General features: G+C 38.5%; 1 protein-coding gene across 3 annotated transcripts in view; it reads right to left on the bottom strand.

The window, feature by feature from the left end:
- Positions 1 to 20,343, bottom strand: part of ZNF407 (zinc finger protein 407) — a 417,847-nt gene that overhangs the window by 180,712 nt on the left and 216,792 nt on the right. For all 3 annotated transcript variants that reach the window (XM_068563714.1, XM_068563716.1, XM_068563715.1), the window contains exon 5: positions 2,432 to 2,598. In XM_068563714.1, the coding sequence (XP_068419815.1) occupies positions 2,432 to 2,598 (167 nt within the window). The remainder of the gene's footprint in view (positions 1 to 2,431; positions 2,599 to 20,343) is intronic.

The raw sequence follows: 20,343 nt of genomic DNA, 5'->3' as shown, positions 1-20,343 counted from the left end.
TGCTCATTATTATCATTTATAAAATAAAGCTGAATTTAAGTATTTTTCCTATCTTTACTCTCCTATTTTGGGGTTAAGTTCATTCCTTGGCATCATTATATCAATACAGAAAAAAAGAATAGAGTAGATGGGCTGCGAAGAATAAAGTTTAATTACAATCACTCATTTAATTATTTAATCAATCTGAAATATAAATCTTTCTAACTCGCTGTATTATCAATTAAATAACACTGAAAGTAGACTTTTTTTAAAATCCCAAAAGATAATTTGCTCGTTAATATTAACATACTATTCTGTGTTGAGACAAAACTGTTCTCTACAATTTATTCATCACCACAGCTTTGTGGGCATTAACCCCTTCGAGTGTGCGGAAACGTGTGTACTGTGGTCCACACACGCACACACAAGATCACACACACCTATGCATCTGGTGGTGTGTGGCGGAGAAGAGATTGGTGCTGTGCTACCCAGCCAGCAAAATACCTGATGAGGAAAGAGTATTCTTACTATTTCTGGACTCAAGCAGACTATGATTCCTTTCCCTCGTTTATGAACTTCTTCTCAATCTGTATCTTTCTTGTAAGATATAAACATTGACAGACAAATCCTAATGAAATTTATATTTTTTACAGGTATATGTGCTGCATGTAATGAAATTTACATTTTTACAGGTATATGTGCTGCATGTATACACTAAGTTTTATTCCCTTTCCTATTTTAAGATATGTATAGGCACAAAGACAAAATTATCAATTTTCCATGTGATTTGGTTCTAGATATATTAGTGACCTTGATTTTTTTGATGTGCAGGATTTTTACCTAGGATGTTAGTCTGCAATGTATTGTATGTCATATTTACCTTGGTGGCTTGATTTGTTTGTCACTCTAAATTCAATTTTCACTTGCCCTTTTTTTTTTTTTTTTTTTTTTCCCCAAGGGGGTAGGGGGAGTTAGGGTTGGATAGTGGACAATTGAGTATTTTTCAAGAAAAAAAATTTTAAGAAAAAACTAAATGTAATATACTCAATAAAAAGGGGGTTCACTTAACATGCCATATTTATATGATAGCAGAGATATAATAGGAGACTTTTCTTAACAACTTGAATTAGTTTCAAGTGTGCCATTTTGCTTTCAAATGTAGAAAGACACGGAAACCAATCCTTTATTTTCTATTAGAAAACAGCCACTGTCCCCTATCTCTCATTATGGTGCAGACTACAAGACCTAACAACAAAAATCCATATTATTGATCCAGCCAAGTCTCCACAATTATTCTTTAGAAGGAAACGCCGACGATAAATTACATCTGCACTGGCTTTTCATCTGCTGTTCGATATAAGTGATCTTTCAGGGCAGGCTGGAGACCTTAAATCGTCAACGCCCTTGTCAAGGAAGCTAAGGAGGCCTGGGCTTCCCACAAACCGCTTCAGAAGAACTTTTACCCTATAATTTCTAACAATAATACAGGATTCTTGGCAATCAGAAGAACATTTGGGAATGCTGATTAAAATCTATTTTTTCCTTGAAACAAAATACTTTCTGAGAGCTGTAAAGAGGAAGAAGACCACAAAACACCAAATAGCTCTCAGTAATCTCGCCACAGTGAGATAAGGCAAGCACTCGACTACACACTTGTAAGGAGTTTAGGGGCCCTCTGTCCTTAGATAATGAAAAGCATGTCATATGCATTGAATAGAACCACAGGGCAGGTAGGAGAAATATATTCATGAAGGTCCAAACTGAGAGGTCTCAGGACCATGCCCAGCACAGATGTATTCCGTGTGCTGCTTTTACTATCAGTTGGTTTAAATTCCAAACAGTCCACTAAATGTTTTGATGTAAAATGTATGTGGATTTGTACTTTTTCAATTATCTAAAAAATTTATACTAGCTAAATTCAGTTTAGTCTCTCTGTAGTAATTTCAAAAACTCTTGGATCTGATAGTATTCTCTTAAGAGAAATATTAAATTGATTTAAAAAATGTCAAGTGGTACATAAAAACCGAGATTCGATAATGTTCAGAAACATTATGGCACTGAGTCCATATCAGTAACAAATATAAGACAAGTTCTCTATGAAAATTTAATCTCCTCAAATGATCTTCTATAATGATCACACCTAAAAAGATATGTTTAAACACATACACACATATGTACCCACACGCAACATAAATCAGCTTTGGAATATGGAACTTATTTCATGTGAACACATGCCCGTGTGCACACGCACACACACACACACACACAAATATTAGAATGTCACTTAAAAATTACGCTGAGCGTCATCAAAACACAAAGAAATGATGCCATACCTTTTAACATGTAATTACCACAATCTCAAACTCTTCAAACAGGGATTCCTTTCTACGGACTGCTGCTGAGATGACCACCCCCCACTACCACCACCACTGGGCCCAGGCGGACGGCACACCTGTGTGCGTCCTGTAGTGGTCCTTCATGGCGGAGGCCGTGAGGAAGGAGTAATGGCAGGTAGGCCAGGTACACTTGAATGGCTTCTCCCCCGTGTGGAGTTTCATGTGGTTGTTCAGGGCCCACTTCTCTGTGAAACTTCTATCACACAGGCGGCATGTAAACTTTCTGCATAGAGTGGAGAGAAAAGGATGCAAATATTACCCTCACGGGAGCACCTCGGGCCCAGACAGGTGCGGCTCCAGCCCTGCAGTGTGGCGAGTGCCGGGTGTCGCGAGGAGAACTGCGGGCCTGCTCTGTCATGTCTGTATAACCAGGCATTGATTTTTCTGTCCAGGCCTGGCACTTCAGCCATTTATTCTCTGCTTTGCGGTTGGGCCCAACGGGTTTGAAAAATTCTGTTACAGTCCAGTCACCCCTGAGGCAAACGTGAGAATAGATTTCACCTGTACAGGCCTACACCACTTATCCAGGGCACGGGCTGTCAGAGCAAAGGCTAAATGAAAAGCTATCCGTACTAAACTACTCAGACACCCCTGCTCTCTGCCAGGCGGAGGCAGCTGGGGCCGGGCGGCACTCGGAGCCCAGCCCGCCCGGAACGGCACACACCACGCTGCTCCCTCGGAGGAGAGGCGCACTCGAGGGGCGTCTCCTTTTTAACAAGGTGTCCTTCTGGGTTACCACACAGGTACATAAAAAGTCCCCTTTGATAAGAATAAAAATAAGATTATAAATACAACTTTTCATAAAGTATGCCTTTGAGGAAAAGAAACCTCAATTATTTCCTGTATGGGATGAAAACTGAAAATAACAAATCAATACTCACGTCAGAAAATATTTCAGCCCCACAGTTCCCAGTTAAAGATCTCTGAATACCTTTAATAATCCAGGCAATATGAACCATCAGCAAAAAAACTTTAGTACTTTCTCTGGTCGAGCTTCTGTCCCTTTTCACTTGCATTCAGGAAATCATCACTAAAATTTACTTTTTATTTCTAATACAATTTAGTTTAAAGCAATCCCTGTGACTAATAATGTCCAGCTAATTAATTCAGGATAATGAACATTCAAATAAAAGCAAATTAAAACCCAATATTCAAAATTAAAATATTTTAATAAGTTGACAAGCACAATGCCACAAAAAAGACAGACTATGGCAGCTTGATTTGACTATCATAAGTTGGTCTACACTTTTAGCAAGTTAATACAATTTTAAAAATAAGATTATAATATCTGCGTTTTAAATTATGATATAAATAAGGAGATATAAAGAGTATACTCTTTACATAAACGTTTTTAACTAAAATTTTACAAATTTTCTTAGTCCCATAAGGGTAGAAAAAAATATTCCAAGCTCCAATTAATTAATTTTCTCATTTTGAGGCAAATGTGGATTACTTTAACAAATTAATCATTCAGGTTTCACAAATTCTTAATCGAATTATGAAATTACCTTCTATAAAAATCTCTCTTCATTTGTTATATGTAGTGATATTTTTATAACATTGTATTTTAAATGCAACAGAAGTAAAAACTGCTAAATATTTAAGAAATGCCATATAAAATATCTTAAGTGCTTCATTAATATTAAAATTGCCAATTAATATGTTTATAGAATGTATGAGTAGAGAAACTATATTTACACCCCTCAACACAGACCGACTTTGAAATTACTGTATCATTTGATCACTGCTTACTGGTACTAGAGAATGACAAACATAACTAAATACTTCGAAATGCACTGTAAAAAAATATCATGTCCGTATATCTCTTTGACGGGTCTTCATGCATTTAACATTTCAAAACCATGACAGGGATCTTATTTCCAAGATAAATTCCCCTATCTACTTATTTCTTCATGTATTTATTGTGGATCTAACCTTCTCCTAAAAGAAATAAATAAGGAGGTTAAGTAGATGCTATCTTTTAACAAATAGTTACTCCGGACTGTATTACAACTTTATGAATGACAAAATAAATCCCTCATTTTAAAATCTTCCACGATGAACATTTAACAAAATTACATCTATGAAACCTCAATATATGTACTCTATTATTCATACATAATAAAAATGTTAAAACTAGAGCTTAGAGCCTGTCATGAAATGACAAAAGCCAGATAACAAAGAACTAAGGCCACCGCTTGACTTTCAAAAAACCTCACGTGTTTTACAATTTGCTTTATGAAAATAAGTGCATGCACTGGTACTTTGAAAAGAACCTGAAATGTTACCAATGTAAAGTGTCCTTATAAAGACTAAGACCTACTCATCAGTGGGGGGTTTCCTGGAACTGCACAACTCTGAGCCTCAAACACTGTAAACTATCTGCCACCATGCAACGAGTAAGGACGACGTCCATCCAAGGGATCCGCTCTCCTGGGGGCCTTCAGGAAGCCCACCTGGATGTGTCACTAGGACAGAGCCTAAGTGAAAATGTGCAGTTCTGCTCTGCCACGAGAACCCAAGAAGGAAAGGCATCACTGTGTATTCTTCATGTACTTCAGAAAGACCTGAACACCCACTATACCACAAACACTGTTCGAGACGGTAGAAACAAAGAGGGAAAAGAGTCAGATTTGGCTCTCAAGAAAATCACAGGCTCCTACGTGAGGAAAATCCTTCACAAAGATAACCTCAATGCCAGGAAAAAACGTAAAAGGCCATCATAAATTTAAAAGAAGAAGCAATTAATGGGACAGGGCGGATTAAAGAAGGTTTCCCAGAGATGGCATTTAATTTAGATGTTGGAAAACAGGTGGAAATGCAGAGCCAGCAGGGAGGACGGGTAAGGGGCAGTGTGGGGAGAGGCAGAGAGATGGGAGCTCCAGGCCCCGACAGGCTGTGTCAACTGTGGCTCTATCGGCTGCTGCCCCTCAACTGGGGATGGCCATCCAGTTTCCCATGTATCAGTGAAGCCCCGGAACCTACATTAGACTGGGTTAAATGATATAAATGCTTTTCTATCCCCACATGGTGGTCTTCCATCAGAAACTTCTTGTTTAACTGAATTGACAATATATTAAAAAGAGATCTATTTGGCATAAAACTCGCTAGTCATCTCTCCTTTTGTGCAGGGAGTTACAAAGTCAGTCAGTTGAAGGATGTACAACGAGTGACAATCACGTAAAAGTACAACCTCAAAGGGCAAACAAGATAAGCACACAACAGTATGATGGTGGTTGGCTCACCGTATATCCTACGGCCCATAAAAGTGCCTGGTACCCAGAGCTGTTCCATCAATAACTTTGGACCAATGGGATGAAGGGAACTGGTGGTGAAGAGTCTCGTTCCTTACATGATTTCACCAGACTCAGAGTCGGAATGTGAGATCTGTACACTACAGCAACAGCGGTCATTCAGGCCGCCCAGGGCCCGCGATCCTCATGCTGTTTGTTCTTTTCTCCTTCCTCAGCATTTGTGTTTATTTTATAAATGTCAATATTTCAAACATACAGAAAATGACAGAGGTGCATATCTACCACCAAGGCTTATGTACCCAGATGACAATATCCATGTTTGCCATATTTGTTTCATATCCTTTCTCTGGTATTCTAAACATTTTAAATTAATTTTTAAAATTTAAATATTTATGAACTGAACTAAAAAGAAAAATGGTATGGCAGGCCATAGCACAGGGACAGCAAAGGTGCTAAGGAGAAGGCCACGTCTGGGGGAGAGCAGGTGGAGGTCCACATCATTTCCACTCTGATGTAATCGAGCTACTTTATAACATTTGATAAAAAGTTCAAAATGCCAAATAGTGCTATGGACTTGTAATGAAAAAGGGCAGTTTGTCCCCTCCCCTTTCCTCAGTCTGCACTAGATGTTTCTACTGTATGTAAAGTGATCTTAGAAGGTTTCAAAAGAAAAAAAAAAAAAAATCAGAAGCAAAATAAATTAAAATGGTATCAGACTTCTCAACAGCAAAGCAGGAATTAGAAGACAATGTAGCAATGGTTTGACCATTTTGTGGGCAATGATCTTAAACACAGAATGTTCTGCGTCGTCGCACCTTTGAGTGGTTCCTACCAAGAGGTGTTGTCATTACAAAGTTCCTGGCTTCCAGGGATTATTATCCAGTTTTTTGCTACAACTTTTGGAATAAAACCCATTTTCGTGTGGGTAACTGTCATATGAAAGTTAAGAGTTATATGATCAATGGTACTATCTTAATAGATACTTCTGCCTTAGACTGTGTTAGAGCAATTGTCTGTTTATGAATGCCTAAAGGGCAGATAAGTTTTGTCAAAATATATAACACTTCTATTTTGAGTTGCGCCCCTAACTTTATCTTTCCATATTACTACACAAGGTAAGTATCTTAACAAGAGAGTCTATACTCCTCTTGTTCAAATTATACTCTTAAATGTTATTTAAAATTTTTAAACCCTATTAGGTGGCTTATTCAGTCAATTTATTAGCAAATTAATAAAAAATCTGCACACATCCCACTTACATATGAAGATAGAAGTACTTTGATACTTTGATGCTTTATTACTTTATGATTTTTGAAATACAGTAAGAATTGTCACTAGTATATTTTTATGTTCTTTTCTAATCTCTCCAATTCAGAATAATTTGGAATACAGTTGCTTTAGTGATGCATTTTAGAGCTGTAGATATCCTTTGCCTTTCTCCCGGAAAGCCCAGTCTGGGTTAACATGATTGAGAAACTCAGGCTCAAGTACAGACATGTTTAAAAAAAAAAAAAAAAAAAAAAAAAAAAAAAAAGTATCCCCATTAAGATGTAAACAAACTTAAATATCCATCAGCTGGGGAGTAGAAAAATAATGAGTTTTTTTTTTTTTTTAAAACCAGATTTTATATTTTATTCAAATCACATTTATTTTAAATTTATTTATTTATTTATTTATGGCTGTGTTGGGTCTTCGTTTCTGTGAGAGGGCTTTCTCCAGTTGCGGCGAGCGGGGGCCACTCTTCATCGCGGTGCGCGGGCCTCTCACTATCGCGGCCTCTCTTGTTGCGGAGCACAGGCTCCAGACGCGCAGGCTCAGTAGTTGTGGCTCACGGGCCCAGTTGCTCCGCGGCATGTGGGATCTTCCCAGACCAGGGCTCGAACCCGTGTCCCCTGCATTGGCAGGCAGATTCTCAACCACTGTGCCACCAGGGAAGCCCCAGAAAAATAATGAGTTTAATCATAAAATGGAATATCATAATGAAGTTAAAATGAATCAATGAGCTACGTTTATCAGCATGGGTTAAACAATCTCAAAAATGTAACTGCATTGAAACAAAGCAAGTTAAGCATAGAAATATTAAATATAAACATATGAGCTTCACATGCAAAAACATGCATGACATCATAATTTGTGAATACTGCTTGTTTCTGAGAAGAGGGGTAAGGCATGCATATGGGGCTAGAGAGCTAACTACAGTTGTACATTTTTGTTGTTTTTAAAAGGAATACAAAGTAAACAAGGTCATATGTTAACATCTTAAAAAGTGCTTTCATTGTTTTTGAAAAATTTCACAGTTCAAAGTGAATGTTTTAATTAAGTAATCCAAAATTTCTTTTCTACATGTCACGTCAAGTTAATAAATCATACAAATTCATATCTGCAAAAAAAACAGCAATGAGCAAGATCTGCTACAAATGAAATGAGCTAAACTTTATTAAAACATTAAATAATCATGCAGTTATTATCTTTGAAAACTCTGAAACAAAGGTGCTGACTGATTCAAAATGACTACTTTAACAGTAAACTGATGTTGCAAAACCTTAACTGACAGGTATTGCTGGTCTTTATGAATAAACACAGAACTGAAAACAATACAAGGCTTGTATGATTCCTAGCAAAACAGTCCAATGTACTAATGAATCTGTTTCAACAATTTCTAAGTTACTCAGATACTACCAATATGCAGGCTGTTTCTTTGGGATAACAGCCTCCTTTTAAAATTATTATAATTTAATAATTACATAATAATACACTAAGAGATGAAACAAAAATAGAATATGATGGGGTCTTTGCCCAGTAGGAGGGCTACCTTACAAATTTCTGCTGAGCTGCAAATAAAACTGAAAAACAATCACTTTCTTGAACAAAGAAGCACATAAAAGGCATATAAAGACAACCACTAAAGAGCAACTTCAATCTCAGTTAATTCACATGAGTCTTAACGCTGAAAAAGTATCCAAAAGATAACAAAGCAAAATGAAGTTCAAGAAATTCTGCCATGGTAACAAATCCAATACCTATACGCATCGGAACTGTGAGATGCCTATACTGTTTCTGGCCTAGGAAACATCTGAGGAAAAACATACAATACTGTTTTTAGACTTAAACTACTTATTCATGTAAAACAGGCACTAAATCCACATTAATTACCCCAATATTACTCCAAAGTAATCCTGTTCATCTTAGTTTTATGAGGTTTCAAGTACTATATATATATATATATATATATATATATATATATGTATGTTTAAATAAAATATGCAACTTTAAACTGCATGGAAAGTAAGAATCTCTGTTTTCTCTAAATTGAAAATTGAAAAGGTACACTGACAGGTGAGTAATAACAAGGAATACACTCGGGGTTCCTCTGGCCACCTCCTTCCAAATACTTGTGTGTGCGTACTAGATCCAAAAAAAACCTGACTCAATGAATGAAGTTATATCCTGAAACCAAAAATATATAACACTAATATCCAGATTATTTAAATCAGGCTGGACTCTTGAGAGTGACCTGTTCCTGATTATATACAAAACATGAGCATGATTTATATCAAGAAGCCACAAAGACCTAAGATTAGAAAGGTTTCATTTACTGAATTCAACTCTTCAGAATCAAGTGTGGCTTACCGATGAAAGTTGGAAACCTCCTGTGAGGGCTTTTATACAGCACGCAAGGGAGCCTGCTACTTAAGCCAAGAGTCTTGAGTGCATTTTTTGCCCTGAACAGGTGATAATTAGCCTAATTAACAGGCTAGATCCTTGTTAACTAGTTGGAAAAGAAATTTAACCTCATTCTTGCTGAAGCCATCATTTTAAAACCTCTTAAGGTATTATTCAGATTCCAGAGGCTGTGAAATACGTTTTCTGGCCCTTTCAGTTCTTTCCAAAGGTTGCAAAGCTTTGTGTCAAAGTTACTTCTGGGAGGAGCATTGGCAGAATATTAATCCCTGGTTGCCTTAGTCTACTAAGAACCAAGAGAATGACTCATTCCAAAGAAAAACATTCAAGGATTACAAGGGCCATGCCCTCAAGATTGAATTCATCCTTCAAAATCTCATTCCCATGAAATTTTTCTTTGTCAAAGAGACCATAAACTCTGGCCTACCCCAAACCATCCTATCAAATTTGACTGGAACTGTGCCCGTTCCACTGCATGTGCTGTATCCAAAACTCCTCAGCACAACAGGGGTTAGGAAAGGCTCTGTGTAAAAGACAGTAAATATGTTCTACTCGGTGGGCCCTCAGGTCTTCGATGCAACTTCTCAACTCCGCCTTGGTAGCACAGAAGTAGCCGTGGACAGTACATAAACAAGTAAGCGTGGCTGTGTTCCAATAAAACTTTATTTATGAAAACAGGCAATGGGCCTGATCTGGCCTGCAGATGGTAGTCGGCCAATCCCTGGCTTAGGTGAGGTCGCATCCCCCCACCTGCACCCCCCAAAAGCACCCTGATCTGTACAGGGTAAAAGAATCCGAATCAAGCACTGCTGGCAAACAAAGGTCCACTAAGCCCCTTCGCAGGGTTTGAGAAGTTGGTTCAGTCCTGAAATAGTTCATGTTTCCTGCAGGGCTTTCAAACGCCAACATGAGAAGAACAGGTGGAAGGAATTATACTGCATGCGAGACCCATTCAGTGCAGGCTGCCCCGTCCTTTTCAAACTACCCCCCTTTTCAAGTGTGTCACAGAGCTGGAGGGCTTGCAAAGTTGAAATAATTTTAACTAACCATAGAAGTCAAGTCCTGGAGAACAAGACGTATATTAAATTGCCACAATCCTCTAGTCTGGACTAAACGAAATTTTATCGCTTCAGGTTAGGTAAGACAACACTGGATTTACGCAAGGAAGGTTAAAACAGCAGTTACAAATAAAGGACTAATGTTACTGTTTAAAGACCATATAAAGAGAATTTCTTTTAAATCATTGCTCTTACTGATATAAATAATTTGAGCCAAAATGCCAAAATGCATTTCGAACCCCATTTACACATTCATCCCAAATGTCTTGACTGATGTTCAGTCTTTGGACATTTATAACACAAGCCTAACAATCTTCAAATTATAATAGCTCAGCTACTTCTGTATCAGTTGATCAGTTTTTTTAAAAGTATGTATTGGAATCTACTGTGTATCTAGCAATGATTCATGCACGTACAGACCCTATAAGTGAAGGAAAGATACATACGCCTCCCCAAAAGGAGCCTGTGCCTCAATGGCAGACACTAATGTCAGTGAGATAATTAGAACAAAAGCTCACCACGTTTTGTTGGACTTTTTAAAAAAGCTTTTTGAAAAGATGTTTAGAAAAAGCATTGGTGAATACAGAGTGAAGCAGCTGGAAAGGCTTCATGGATGAGGTGGGGCTTCAGGTGAGTCGGAAAGGACAGAGCAGACTCCAGCAACAAGGGCGGCAGGCAGTGACAAGCCTGGAGGAGGGCCCGGCAGAGGTGGGGAAGGTGGTGTGTGTGTGAGCCCTGAGCTGATCACGGTAGGGGAGGGAGTGGGGAGCAGGCTGCAGAGAGGGGGAAATAAAGTTGCATCCTTTAAGCTGAGTCAGACTGAAATGGCCCTGATAAAAAGACAGAGAAATCTGACTTTGATATGACAAAAGGAACCACCAATCTATTTTTTGTTTTTCTTTTCCCCCTCTCCGATCTCCCTTCCATTGTTTGTTTTTCACAATTATTTGACAATAATTTTCTAAGGAGCTAAATGTGGCTTTATCCTTCACAAGTGCCCATGATCAAAAAGATACAGTACACTTGTATACAAGCCACAAATATGTACATGTCTGGGAAAAAAACCTACCGTAACAATGTGCACATCTGAGATTCATGACAAACTCATTTATACACTGGGACACGTAACACGTAATCTTACAAACAGCATGTCAGCACTAACAAAGACTGCTACGTGTCAAGCTATATACCTACGGATGCTATAAAAATGTTATTTCAGAGCTGAGAACCTCACAGACTGTACCAGTTGCATGTCAATGGAAAAAGGTTTTACTAAGTTTTCTGATGCTACCCTTGCCATTTCCAGTATTAACTGTATTAGAATGAATTGGTTGGTAAATATGAATAAGATAGATTTTACCAATAAGAACAAAAAACAGGCTTATAGAAAGAAGCACGAATTTAAAAATCAACTACAGAATCCCCTAAAGTTATTTTCTTTTAATTTTTAATATGTTAACATTAAACACAACTGATATATTAATGGAAGCTGAGTACAAACAAAAACGTCTGTCCCAATTCAGACAATCTGTCACAGTCCCACTCATCAAGAAACTACGATTTGTAAGGATTTTATAAAAGTCATAAGGTCTTCACACCATGGTGTTATATTAGTATGCCAAAAAATGTGTCATTCACATTACTATATGAAACTTTACTAGGACAAATATACATTGTAAAGAACATCAGGCACCTGTATAGAATGGATGATTCCAATCCCCTTTTGCTAATAAAGCTGACACTTTCATATGAATAAAACCGCTCAGTTCCTGGCATGCCATTGACTCAGAAATAATATTTGGGGTCACATACTCATGCTGCTGGGGAAAGAGAAGTTAATAAGTGTCTGGCCTTGGGCAGCCTCTCTGAGCCTCAGTAGGACCACGTAATTTTTAATTCCTGGTGTGTATTCACGTCAATATTTCTAAAAATACTGAGCACAAGACATCATTTTATATTACAGTGTAGATCACTGGTGTTCTATGAATAGTAAATCATGAGAATTATCTATTAGTTCACAACTGTTTAAAACAGCAATAATAAGAAAGTCATAGTTTCCTACTTGGATTCCTTACGGCAATCCTTGTCAGCTCCAACTCTCCAATGAAGAACTATCAGAGTATTTTAAAAAGAGCAGTAGTTTTCTTAACAAAATTAATAAGCCAAAGACAACAAGGCTGATCATAAGCAGTGCTTGGGTTACAGCCCTAACGTAGGAGATTTAAATCTGTTAATACTACAGCACCGTTAGAACCAGCAACTGACACCAGCGTACGTAATTCTCTAAATACTAACATTAGTTAAGGGGCAGTGGACCACCACTATATCCAAAATGCGACTTCATACAGGACTCAAGTACACAGTAGGTTAAATGGAAATGAACAAAATAGTATTTCTCTCTACCAAACAATTTAAATTCACCTTCGATATATGTATAAAAAATTATATTTTTTTCCTAAAAAATATTCTTGTACAATAATACTGGAACGTGTTCCACAGACCCGTGCATCTTACATACTAGCAAATATGGGATGTTTACACTCTGTCCTGTAGATCCTTATGTATCTACTTTGGAAACGGAATTTCTAGACATTTGAATAGGCTTGCCAGATTTAGAAAGGGCTGTCCACCCTGATGGTGACTGCGTGATTTGCTGAAGCAGGAAAGGCAGCCTTTCCAAACTTAGGTATTTCATTGTCCTGGCCTTTGTCATCATCTCGGCCTTCTAGCATGTCAGGATGATCTAGGGAACCATCTGAACTCAAGGTAAGATTAGCTAGAAGGGTTGAGATGTATTGCCCAGTAATCTCAGAGTTCAGTACGAAATTGACCCTTTCTGAGACCTTAGCCCGAAGAGCAGCAGTTACAGGACACTTCTAGAGTAAATGTCTTGGAGCATTTGTGCACTGGAGCGTCACCAGGACATGATGTGAGTTCAGAAGATGAATTCAGCGTAAATACTGTAGAGCCTGATATAGATCATCACCTGCTTTATTTACATCACAATATTCTGACATTCATATATGTAGAAAGATCATGTTGTAAGGGATTTGATCTGTTCTTTTCTGAATCGTAAGTTCAAGGGAAAGTGCTAAAATTGGATTAATATAAAAAAACAAGTTTTTAAAGAGTTTTAAAGTTATTGTGATTCAACTGAGAGTAAGTAGTTAAATACTAAGTAAGTAGTTAAATACTAGTAGTCTCTCCACCATTTCTCACACATGTCCACCATGCAATGGGTGTGAAGTAACCTGCAATGAAACAGGAGTAAAACTATAGAAAGTGCATACATACATGAGGTACATTTGGGTGGAAACAACCTCCTAAATGCAGGGCAAAGCAATTAATTTAGCTTCCTTTCAATACAAAAGAGTATTATTTACTTAAAAAGTTGGATGTGTACAGCTATAGAATTCTTTTCTGCAAAATAGATTTGTGGATTTCATCTACTTCTCATATATTCTAAATTATTTTGAAAAGATAAATTCAGATAGGCATCTATAAACACTGCATATAGATCATTTATACTAATTTTTCAAATCTTCAACACCTCAAACAAAAGACTATGTGGAATAACATTATCATTTATTATGTACCTTCCAGCATTCAAAATATTAAACTAAGTTTCTTTCTAATATAATTAAGTGCATAAGCAAAAACAACTGGAAGGGGGCTTCCCTGGTGGCGCAGTGGTTGAGAGTCTGCCTGCCAATGCAGGGGACACGGGTTCGAGCCCTGGTCTGGGAGGCTCCCACATGCCGCGGAGCAACTAAGTCCGTGAGCCACAGCTACTGAGCCTGCGCGTCTGGAGCCCGTGTTCCGCAACGGGAGAGGCCTGCGCACCGCGATGAAGAGTGGCCCCCACTCACCCCAACTGGAGAAAGCCCTCGCACAGAAACGAAGACCCAACACAGCCAAAAATAAATAAATAAACAAATTTAAAAAAGCAAAAAGCAAAAAAAAACAAGAACAACTGGAAGGATATAGGTGATAAAATATATTTATACTTGGAGCAACTATAGTGTTAGGGAAGCTAAAATACAGAATTAACTGAAGTTATCAAAATAACGTTAACACCAAAAAAAGACTTTTCAATTATGGGCTGGGAAGGTATAAAAATGAAAGTCGAAAAGGTTGCTAGTTTAGACTTTATGATACAAAGAAAACAAAACTGCTCAACTCTTTGTATCACTACTATATTTTTTATTAAAGATTCTTCAGACTGAAACACATGGAGATGAATTAAAGTCCAAGAGTTATTTCACGTAAGGCAGTAAAACAAGGAGGCTTTTGGCCAAGTGGGAGCCGCGGTGAAGGTGCCGTGAGGGTCAGATCTCCCCGGGCATCAGGCGGGGACAGCAGAGTCCAGGGGACACAGTATTTGAGCAAAGGCACCTAGAAAGGGTGCAGCGAGAGGAGCCAAGTGTGCCCAGCAGGCAGGGACTGCAGACAGCCTGTTCTCCTGTAACTCAGCCACATCCTGCGTCCTGCCAAGCCTGGCACACAGGTGTCTTCAATCAATGTCAGATGCAGCCCAAGAGCAAGACCTGACCTACCCAGGCCAGCAGCCGATCGCAAACGCTCCCTCGACCTGAGAGCATGAGAGTCTCGTGATCTTCAGCAGCCCCCTCTCCTGGTTCCTCCTTGCCTTCTGCGGCCTGGATGAGCCATCCGCACTCCTTTGGTGACCTGTACTCTGATGACATCCTCGTTTATATCTGAGGTCTAGTCGGTATTTAGCTGCCCACACAACGTCTCCACTGGGATAGCCGGCAGGCTTCTCGAATGTCCCGCGTCTAAACCTGGCTCCCGGTCTCCCCCAACGGAACCTGCCCTTGACAGTGGTTTTGCCCGTTAGTTAATGACGTGACTTCATTTTCCCCTTCTGCCTTCACTGTTCATGCCCAAACCTTGGTGTGATCCATTACTCTTTACCTCATCCAATCCACTGGTAAATCCTGTGGGCTGGACTTTTCAGATACATTCAGAGTCTGGACACTTCTATCTACCTCTGTTGCTGCCACTGGGGTCCAACTCACCGTGCTCTCACGTCAGGATCATCACGAGAATGTCCAACAGAGCTCCCAGCCTCCGCCATCACCACCCCCTCCCTTCCTGCCGTTCAGTCTATTCTCTGCATACTGCAAACAGCGATTCTGCCATAGCATAAGTCAGACCGTGCCAGGCCTCTGTTAAATACCCTCCAATCTCACACAGAAGAAAAAAACCAAAGTCCTGGCAGAGTCCTCCGGAGCCTGACATGGCCTGAGCTGCCATCACGTCCTCCTTCCCACGCTGTGCACACCCCAGGCACAGCGGCCTCTTGGCAGTCCTGGGCCACGCCCCACACAGTCGTCTTCAGGACACTTGAGCACTTTTCCCTCTGCCTGAAAGACTCACGGGGCCCCTCTCCTGCCCGCAATCAGGTCTAGATCACTTGTCACCTTCTCTCTGACAGAGGCTCCCCTTGCCACCTATGGAGAGCTGAAATACCCCACCCAGCACTCCTGGCTCTTCCCTCTTTTCCCTTACTATATCATCACTATTTTAATACTGGCATATATTGGACTTTCAGTTTTGTTTGTTGAATTTCTCCCCACACTGGTATGTAAGCTCGTGACAGCAGAACGTTTGCCTGCTTTATTTTCTGCTATATCCCCAGGGTCCAATACAGGGTTTTAGCACATAGTAGGTACCCAGTAAATAACTGCTCAAATGATGAATTAATTAAATATTGTAAAGGGACAAAATTTACAGAATTAAGTTTATTTTAATATGCAACATATCAAAAATACACACACACACCACACATACACATATGTCTGAATAGACAAATAGAAACAGTAGGGACAGATTCACTGTGAATAGTAGTAACCTTGGGTGGGAACTAAGATTTGGCTGAGGAAGCCTGGAGGAAGAGGAAGGGCATCAATTTGGGAAAAGGGAACTTTTACTTAGCACTTTATATACTACTGTATTAAAAATATTTACCAACACACATTCCATTTTTAAAAAATATATATGTAAGCAAACAGAGTTTTAAAAGCATAATTCAAAACAAACAGGTTTAGCCAAAATAAATTTTTAAGTAAAATTTAAAAGAATCACTAATTTTATCCACCACTGGCTTGTCTATGCCATACTAACATACAATGTTATTGATACATAGCTGAAACAATCAGAGTACTACAGAGAGAAACAAGAGTCGAGCTATTTATTGAGGCAGTGTAAAATCAGATCTCTAAAAAGAAAGACATTTTTTTCTCCTCAATTTTTAAAGTCAAAAACCTCACTATATTTGTATTCAGATAGTTCAGACATCAGTGTTCAATGATTTTATAAGCCTACACTGTGAATACCATACAGCTGACAGCTAATCATAGATGCTGTTCACTGTAACTGAAGAATCTTCTGTTTGCCATGAGTAACCACACAGTCACAGTTCTGGAAGAGATAGTTCTAGGTATTCAATAATAAAAAGATATTATCACATTTTTGAGACAGTCAGAGCAGCTCTCACTAAAGACCTACCCTTATTCTATGTTTCGTTTAATTCTCCGTTACACAAGAGTCCTGATCTTATTGCGGCTTATGTGCCACTCACAAGTTGACTCCACACCACCTCACGCATATTGACTTTTGAACTGTTTACTACTTTCATTTACGTACATTCCCTAAAAGACCCAAAACAATTCAGGGACATTAGATTTTCAACTTCTTGAAATCTTTCACAGTAGTAAGGGCAGGAAAGTGATGTACTAAGAAACATTTATAACATTTAATAATCATATATAACTAAAATTTATTGAAGGCTCAAAATATGGCAAGAAGTATTCTGATAAATGACTTTCCCAATGACATGTTTAAAACTGCAAACAAAGCTGCCTGAAGGAGGCCATGCCACAGAAGTGAAACGGCCGCCTTGACACCAACTTAGCTGAGACATCAGTGCCTTGGTTGTTCTTTTAGCCTGAATTTCTACACATGTCACATGCAATGGAGTTCAAATAAAATACTTCCAAACTATGTCCCAACAATAAAACCCTACAAGTCTAATTTCAATTAAATTTCCACTTAGTCTGGTCCTAAGGATGTGTTCCCAAAGACCCAAATCCATGAAGCGATGCCACCAAAGGCCGTCCTCTCCAGTACAGGAAAGAAGGGTTCTGAGGCCAAGAGTCAATCGAATATATCTGTCTGGGATCAACCAACCATCATTGTTGATGAGAGATTCTATCTCCTGAAAGGCCCTGACTTTCTATTTGTGGGGTCTATGTGCAGTCCAAATGCTAGTTAATTCTCCACTGGAATAAAAAGGCTGACTTCCAGGAGACAGAAGCTTGAGCTTTCTGTTCTTTAATTTGTCGAAGACAGTAAAGCAAAACAACAGAAAGTGACAATCTAATAAATTATGCTTTATAATAATAAATTATAGCTTTATAATAATCCAAAACCAGAAGTACAGGTATGGGAAGGTAAGATAGTAACAACAGCAAAAGAACAGAGAACACACCCTCAAATAAGCTGCTCTAATGCCTTACAGAGAGCAGGTGCTCAAACAGTTACTGAATGGAAAGTTAGTGACTAAAACTGACAGACTAGGATTGAAAACATAACAATAAAAGATGAATAAAAAGAGACTCCTATATATAACCAGAAGATACAGATGAAGCATTCCACAGGAATGTACATGATGATATTCACAAAAACGTGCCTAAGAGCTAAGAACTAAAGAAAAGGGGCCCAAAGACGGAAGAGAGACACCTGTCCTCATTTCTACAAACCACCTCATGGAACATCCAGAGATTGTGCTGTACAGTTCCAAATATCGCTAACATTTTTCATAATAAGCAAGTTTATATTGATTACTGGTATCTACTGTTCTTCAAAAATAATATGCAATAGAGCACTAAGAAATATACACAGAGTCACTTAGAAGCAAGAGAGACAGAAGAAAAGTACTTAGAATAAAAGCCCGGGTGAAAGATAATTAGGAAAATTTCCTTTGGGGAACAACAAAAGTGAAAATACTAGCACATTTTAATTGCTATCAAGTAAACAAGACCTCTGAATGAATTTTAAATTTTACCTGAGCTTACATAGATCTGACCAGGGATTAATATGGTGGACAGAGTTGGCAACAGAGGAAAAGAGGTAAAGAGGTAGAATTAAAGAACTCAATTATCAAACCTTAGGGTTTATGTTTCTAAATAAGTTGATTTAAAAATGTGTGCAATTTGACGACTAATAAGACCAATCAGAATTTGATTAACTATGTGAATTTACTATCATGGGCTAATAAAGTAATATATATACATGTACTTTGGTACTCAGGCCATCAAAACAAAGACGACTACAACTTTACAGCACACAGAGCAGAAGTACCGTTATGCACTTACGCCTCAGGACTGATATCAGTGTGTCAGATATGTATGCTTTTGTATACTTTTTATTTCTCTCCTACCGCTGTTCTTAAAATTCTTAGAAAAAAAGCCTTTGGTCACTCTCAGACATGTGTGGCCACCTGTACCAGGGCAAGAGAGTATCTACCTGGGGACCCAAAGGTCGCCTCTGCTACACTCAGTTCAACCTGACTGCTGCTCGCTTCAGAGATGCGTCCCATAAAGTTTCTCATCATAAAAGACTGTGGTCCAGGATTGAGGTTTCCTCTTTGTTTAAAACAATCAATACTGTTCCCAATCATTTACAATTAGCAAAGAAATCATTTATTTGGTAAAACCAAACTGAAGATTTGAATGAAAATTTAAAGAAGCTGAATAATCTTACAGAAATTTTAAAGAAAATTCCTAAAGTTACATTGCTTATCCAATGAGTGAATATCAAAGAAGACACTACTCACAATTAACACTTGCTATAGTATAGATCCTTCAATCACGGGAAGGTACAACATTCTCACTGAACAAATATATGAAAACACTGAATTCATTTTTAACTCTGAGTTTAAAGTCATAAATTCAGATTTAAAAAACTTCAATTTCTCCTCAAGAATAGGATTTAATTTACAGATTCTTAAATACCCACATTCATAAAGTCATTACTATTCACGCTCAGCAAATAATGAAATAATAAAAAAGTTACTTTTAGAATGAAAAACTAAAGGGAGCTGAAAACAACACATAAAAGTCAATGAAATCAATATATATAGCAAGTAAAAGCATCTTAACAGATCAGAGAAGATTCCCTTTGGGCACAACTATTCAATAGTTATTGATATGGTAGGCTACTTACTCCTAGAAACTATAATTAGACATGATGTATTCTATCCATTCTCTCAAGATGTAAAATAACCAAGCTAATAAATACAGTTATTCCTGTCCAGAACACGTTGTCTGTTCCTTTAGCTGAAAGCAAACCTCTAGTAAATTCCTGTTTATCTTCTTGCCAATCAAGGAATGAATGACTGACACTAACGCAGTCTTATCTGGGCCTTATGTCTGCAGCACATTCTGCTAAGCGATGTCACTGCTCTAGCAGACGAAAATAAGCAGATTATTACAGTGACTAGGAGCAAACTAAACATTTGGGTTTTTGCATGGACAGATTTACACACTGTCTGTCAGATAAAGCACAGTTTGCCTGCTGCTTACACAACAAGAATGTGCCTGACAGCTTCTTCCCAGGGTTAGTATCTGATTACATAAATAGGCCATTCCCCGCCATTCCTAAAAACTGACAGTCTGTCTTAGCTTATAGTGCAATTTCGGACTATCAGCTTTTCTGTCTTGCACACAAGGCTGATGAACATCAGAGCACTTCCTGGAGGTCCAATCAGGATTTCTCACTGCCTGATTCTGGGCCATATAAAATGTGGTGGACACAATGGAGAGGAAAAAGACAACGTGAAAACTACTTCTGATGACTGCTCCTGAGGCACACACTGTAGGGTAAATCATGTCAACACACTTAGGGGTGTGTGTGTGTGTGTGTGTGTGTGTGTGTGTGTGTGTGTGTATC

This window comes from Eschrichtius robustus, chromosome 14 (genome assembly GCF_028021215.1).
Source record: "Eschrichtius robustus isolate mEscRob2 chromosome 14, mEscRob2.pri, whole genome shotgun sequence".
NCBI lineage: Eukaryota > Metazoa > Chordata > Mammalia > Artiodactyla > Eschrichtiidae > Eschrichtius > Eschrichtius robustus.
Note: the sequence above shows the minus strand (reverse complement) of the source record. Positions and strands in the feature narration are given on the sequence as shown.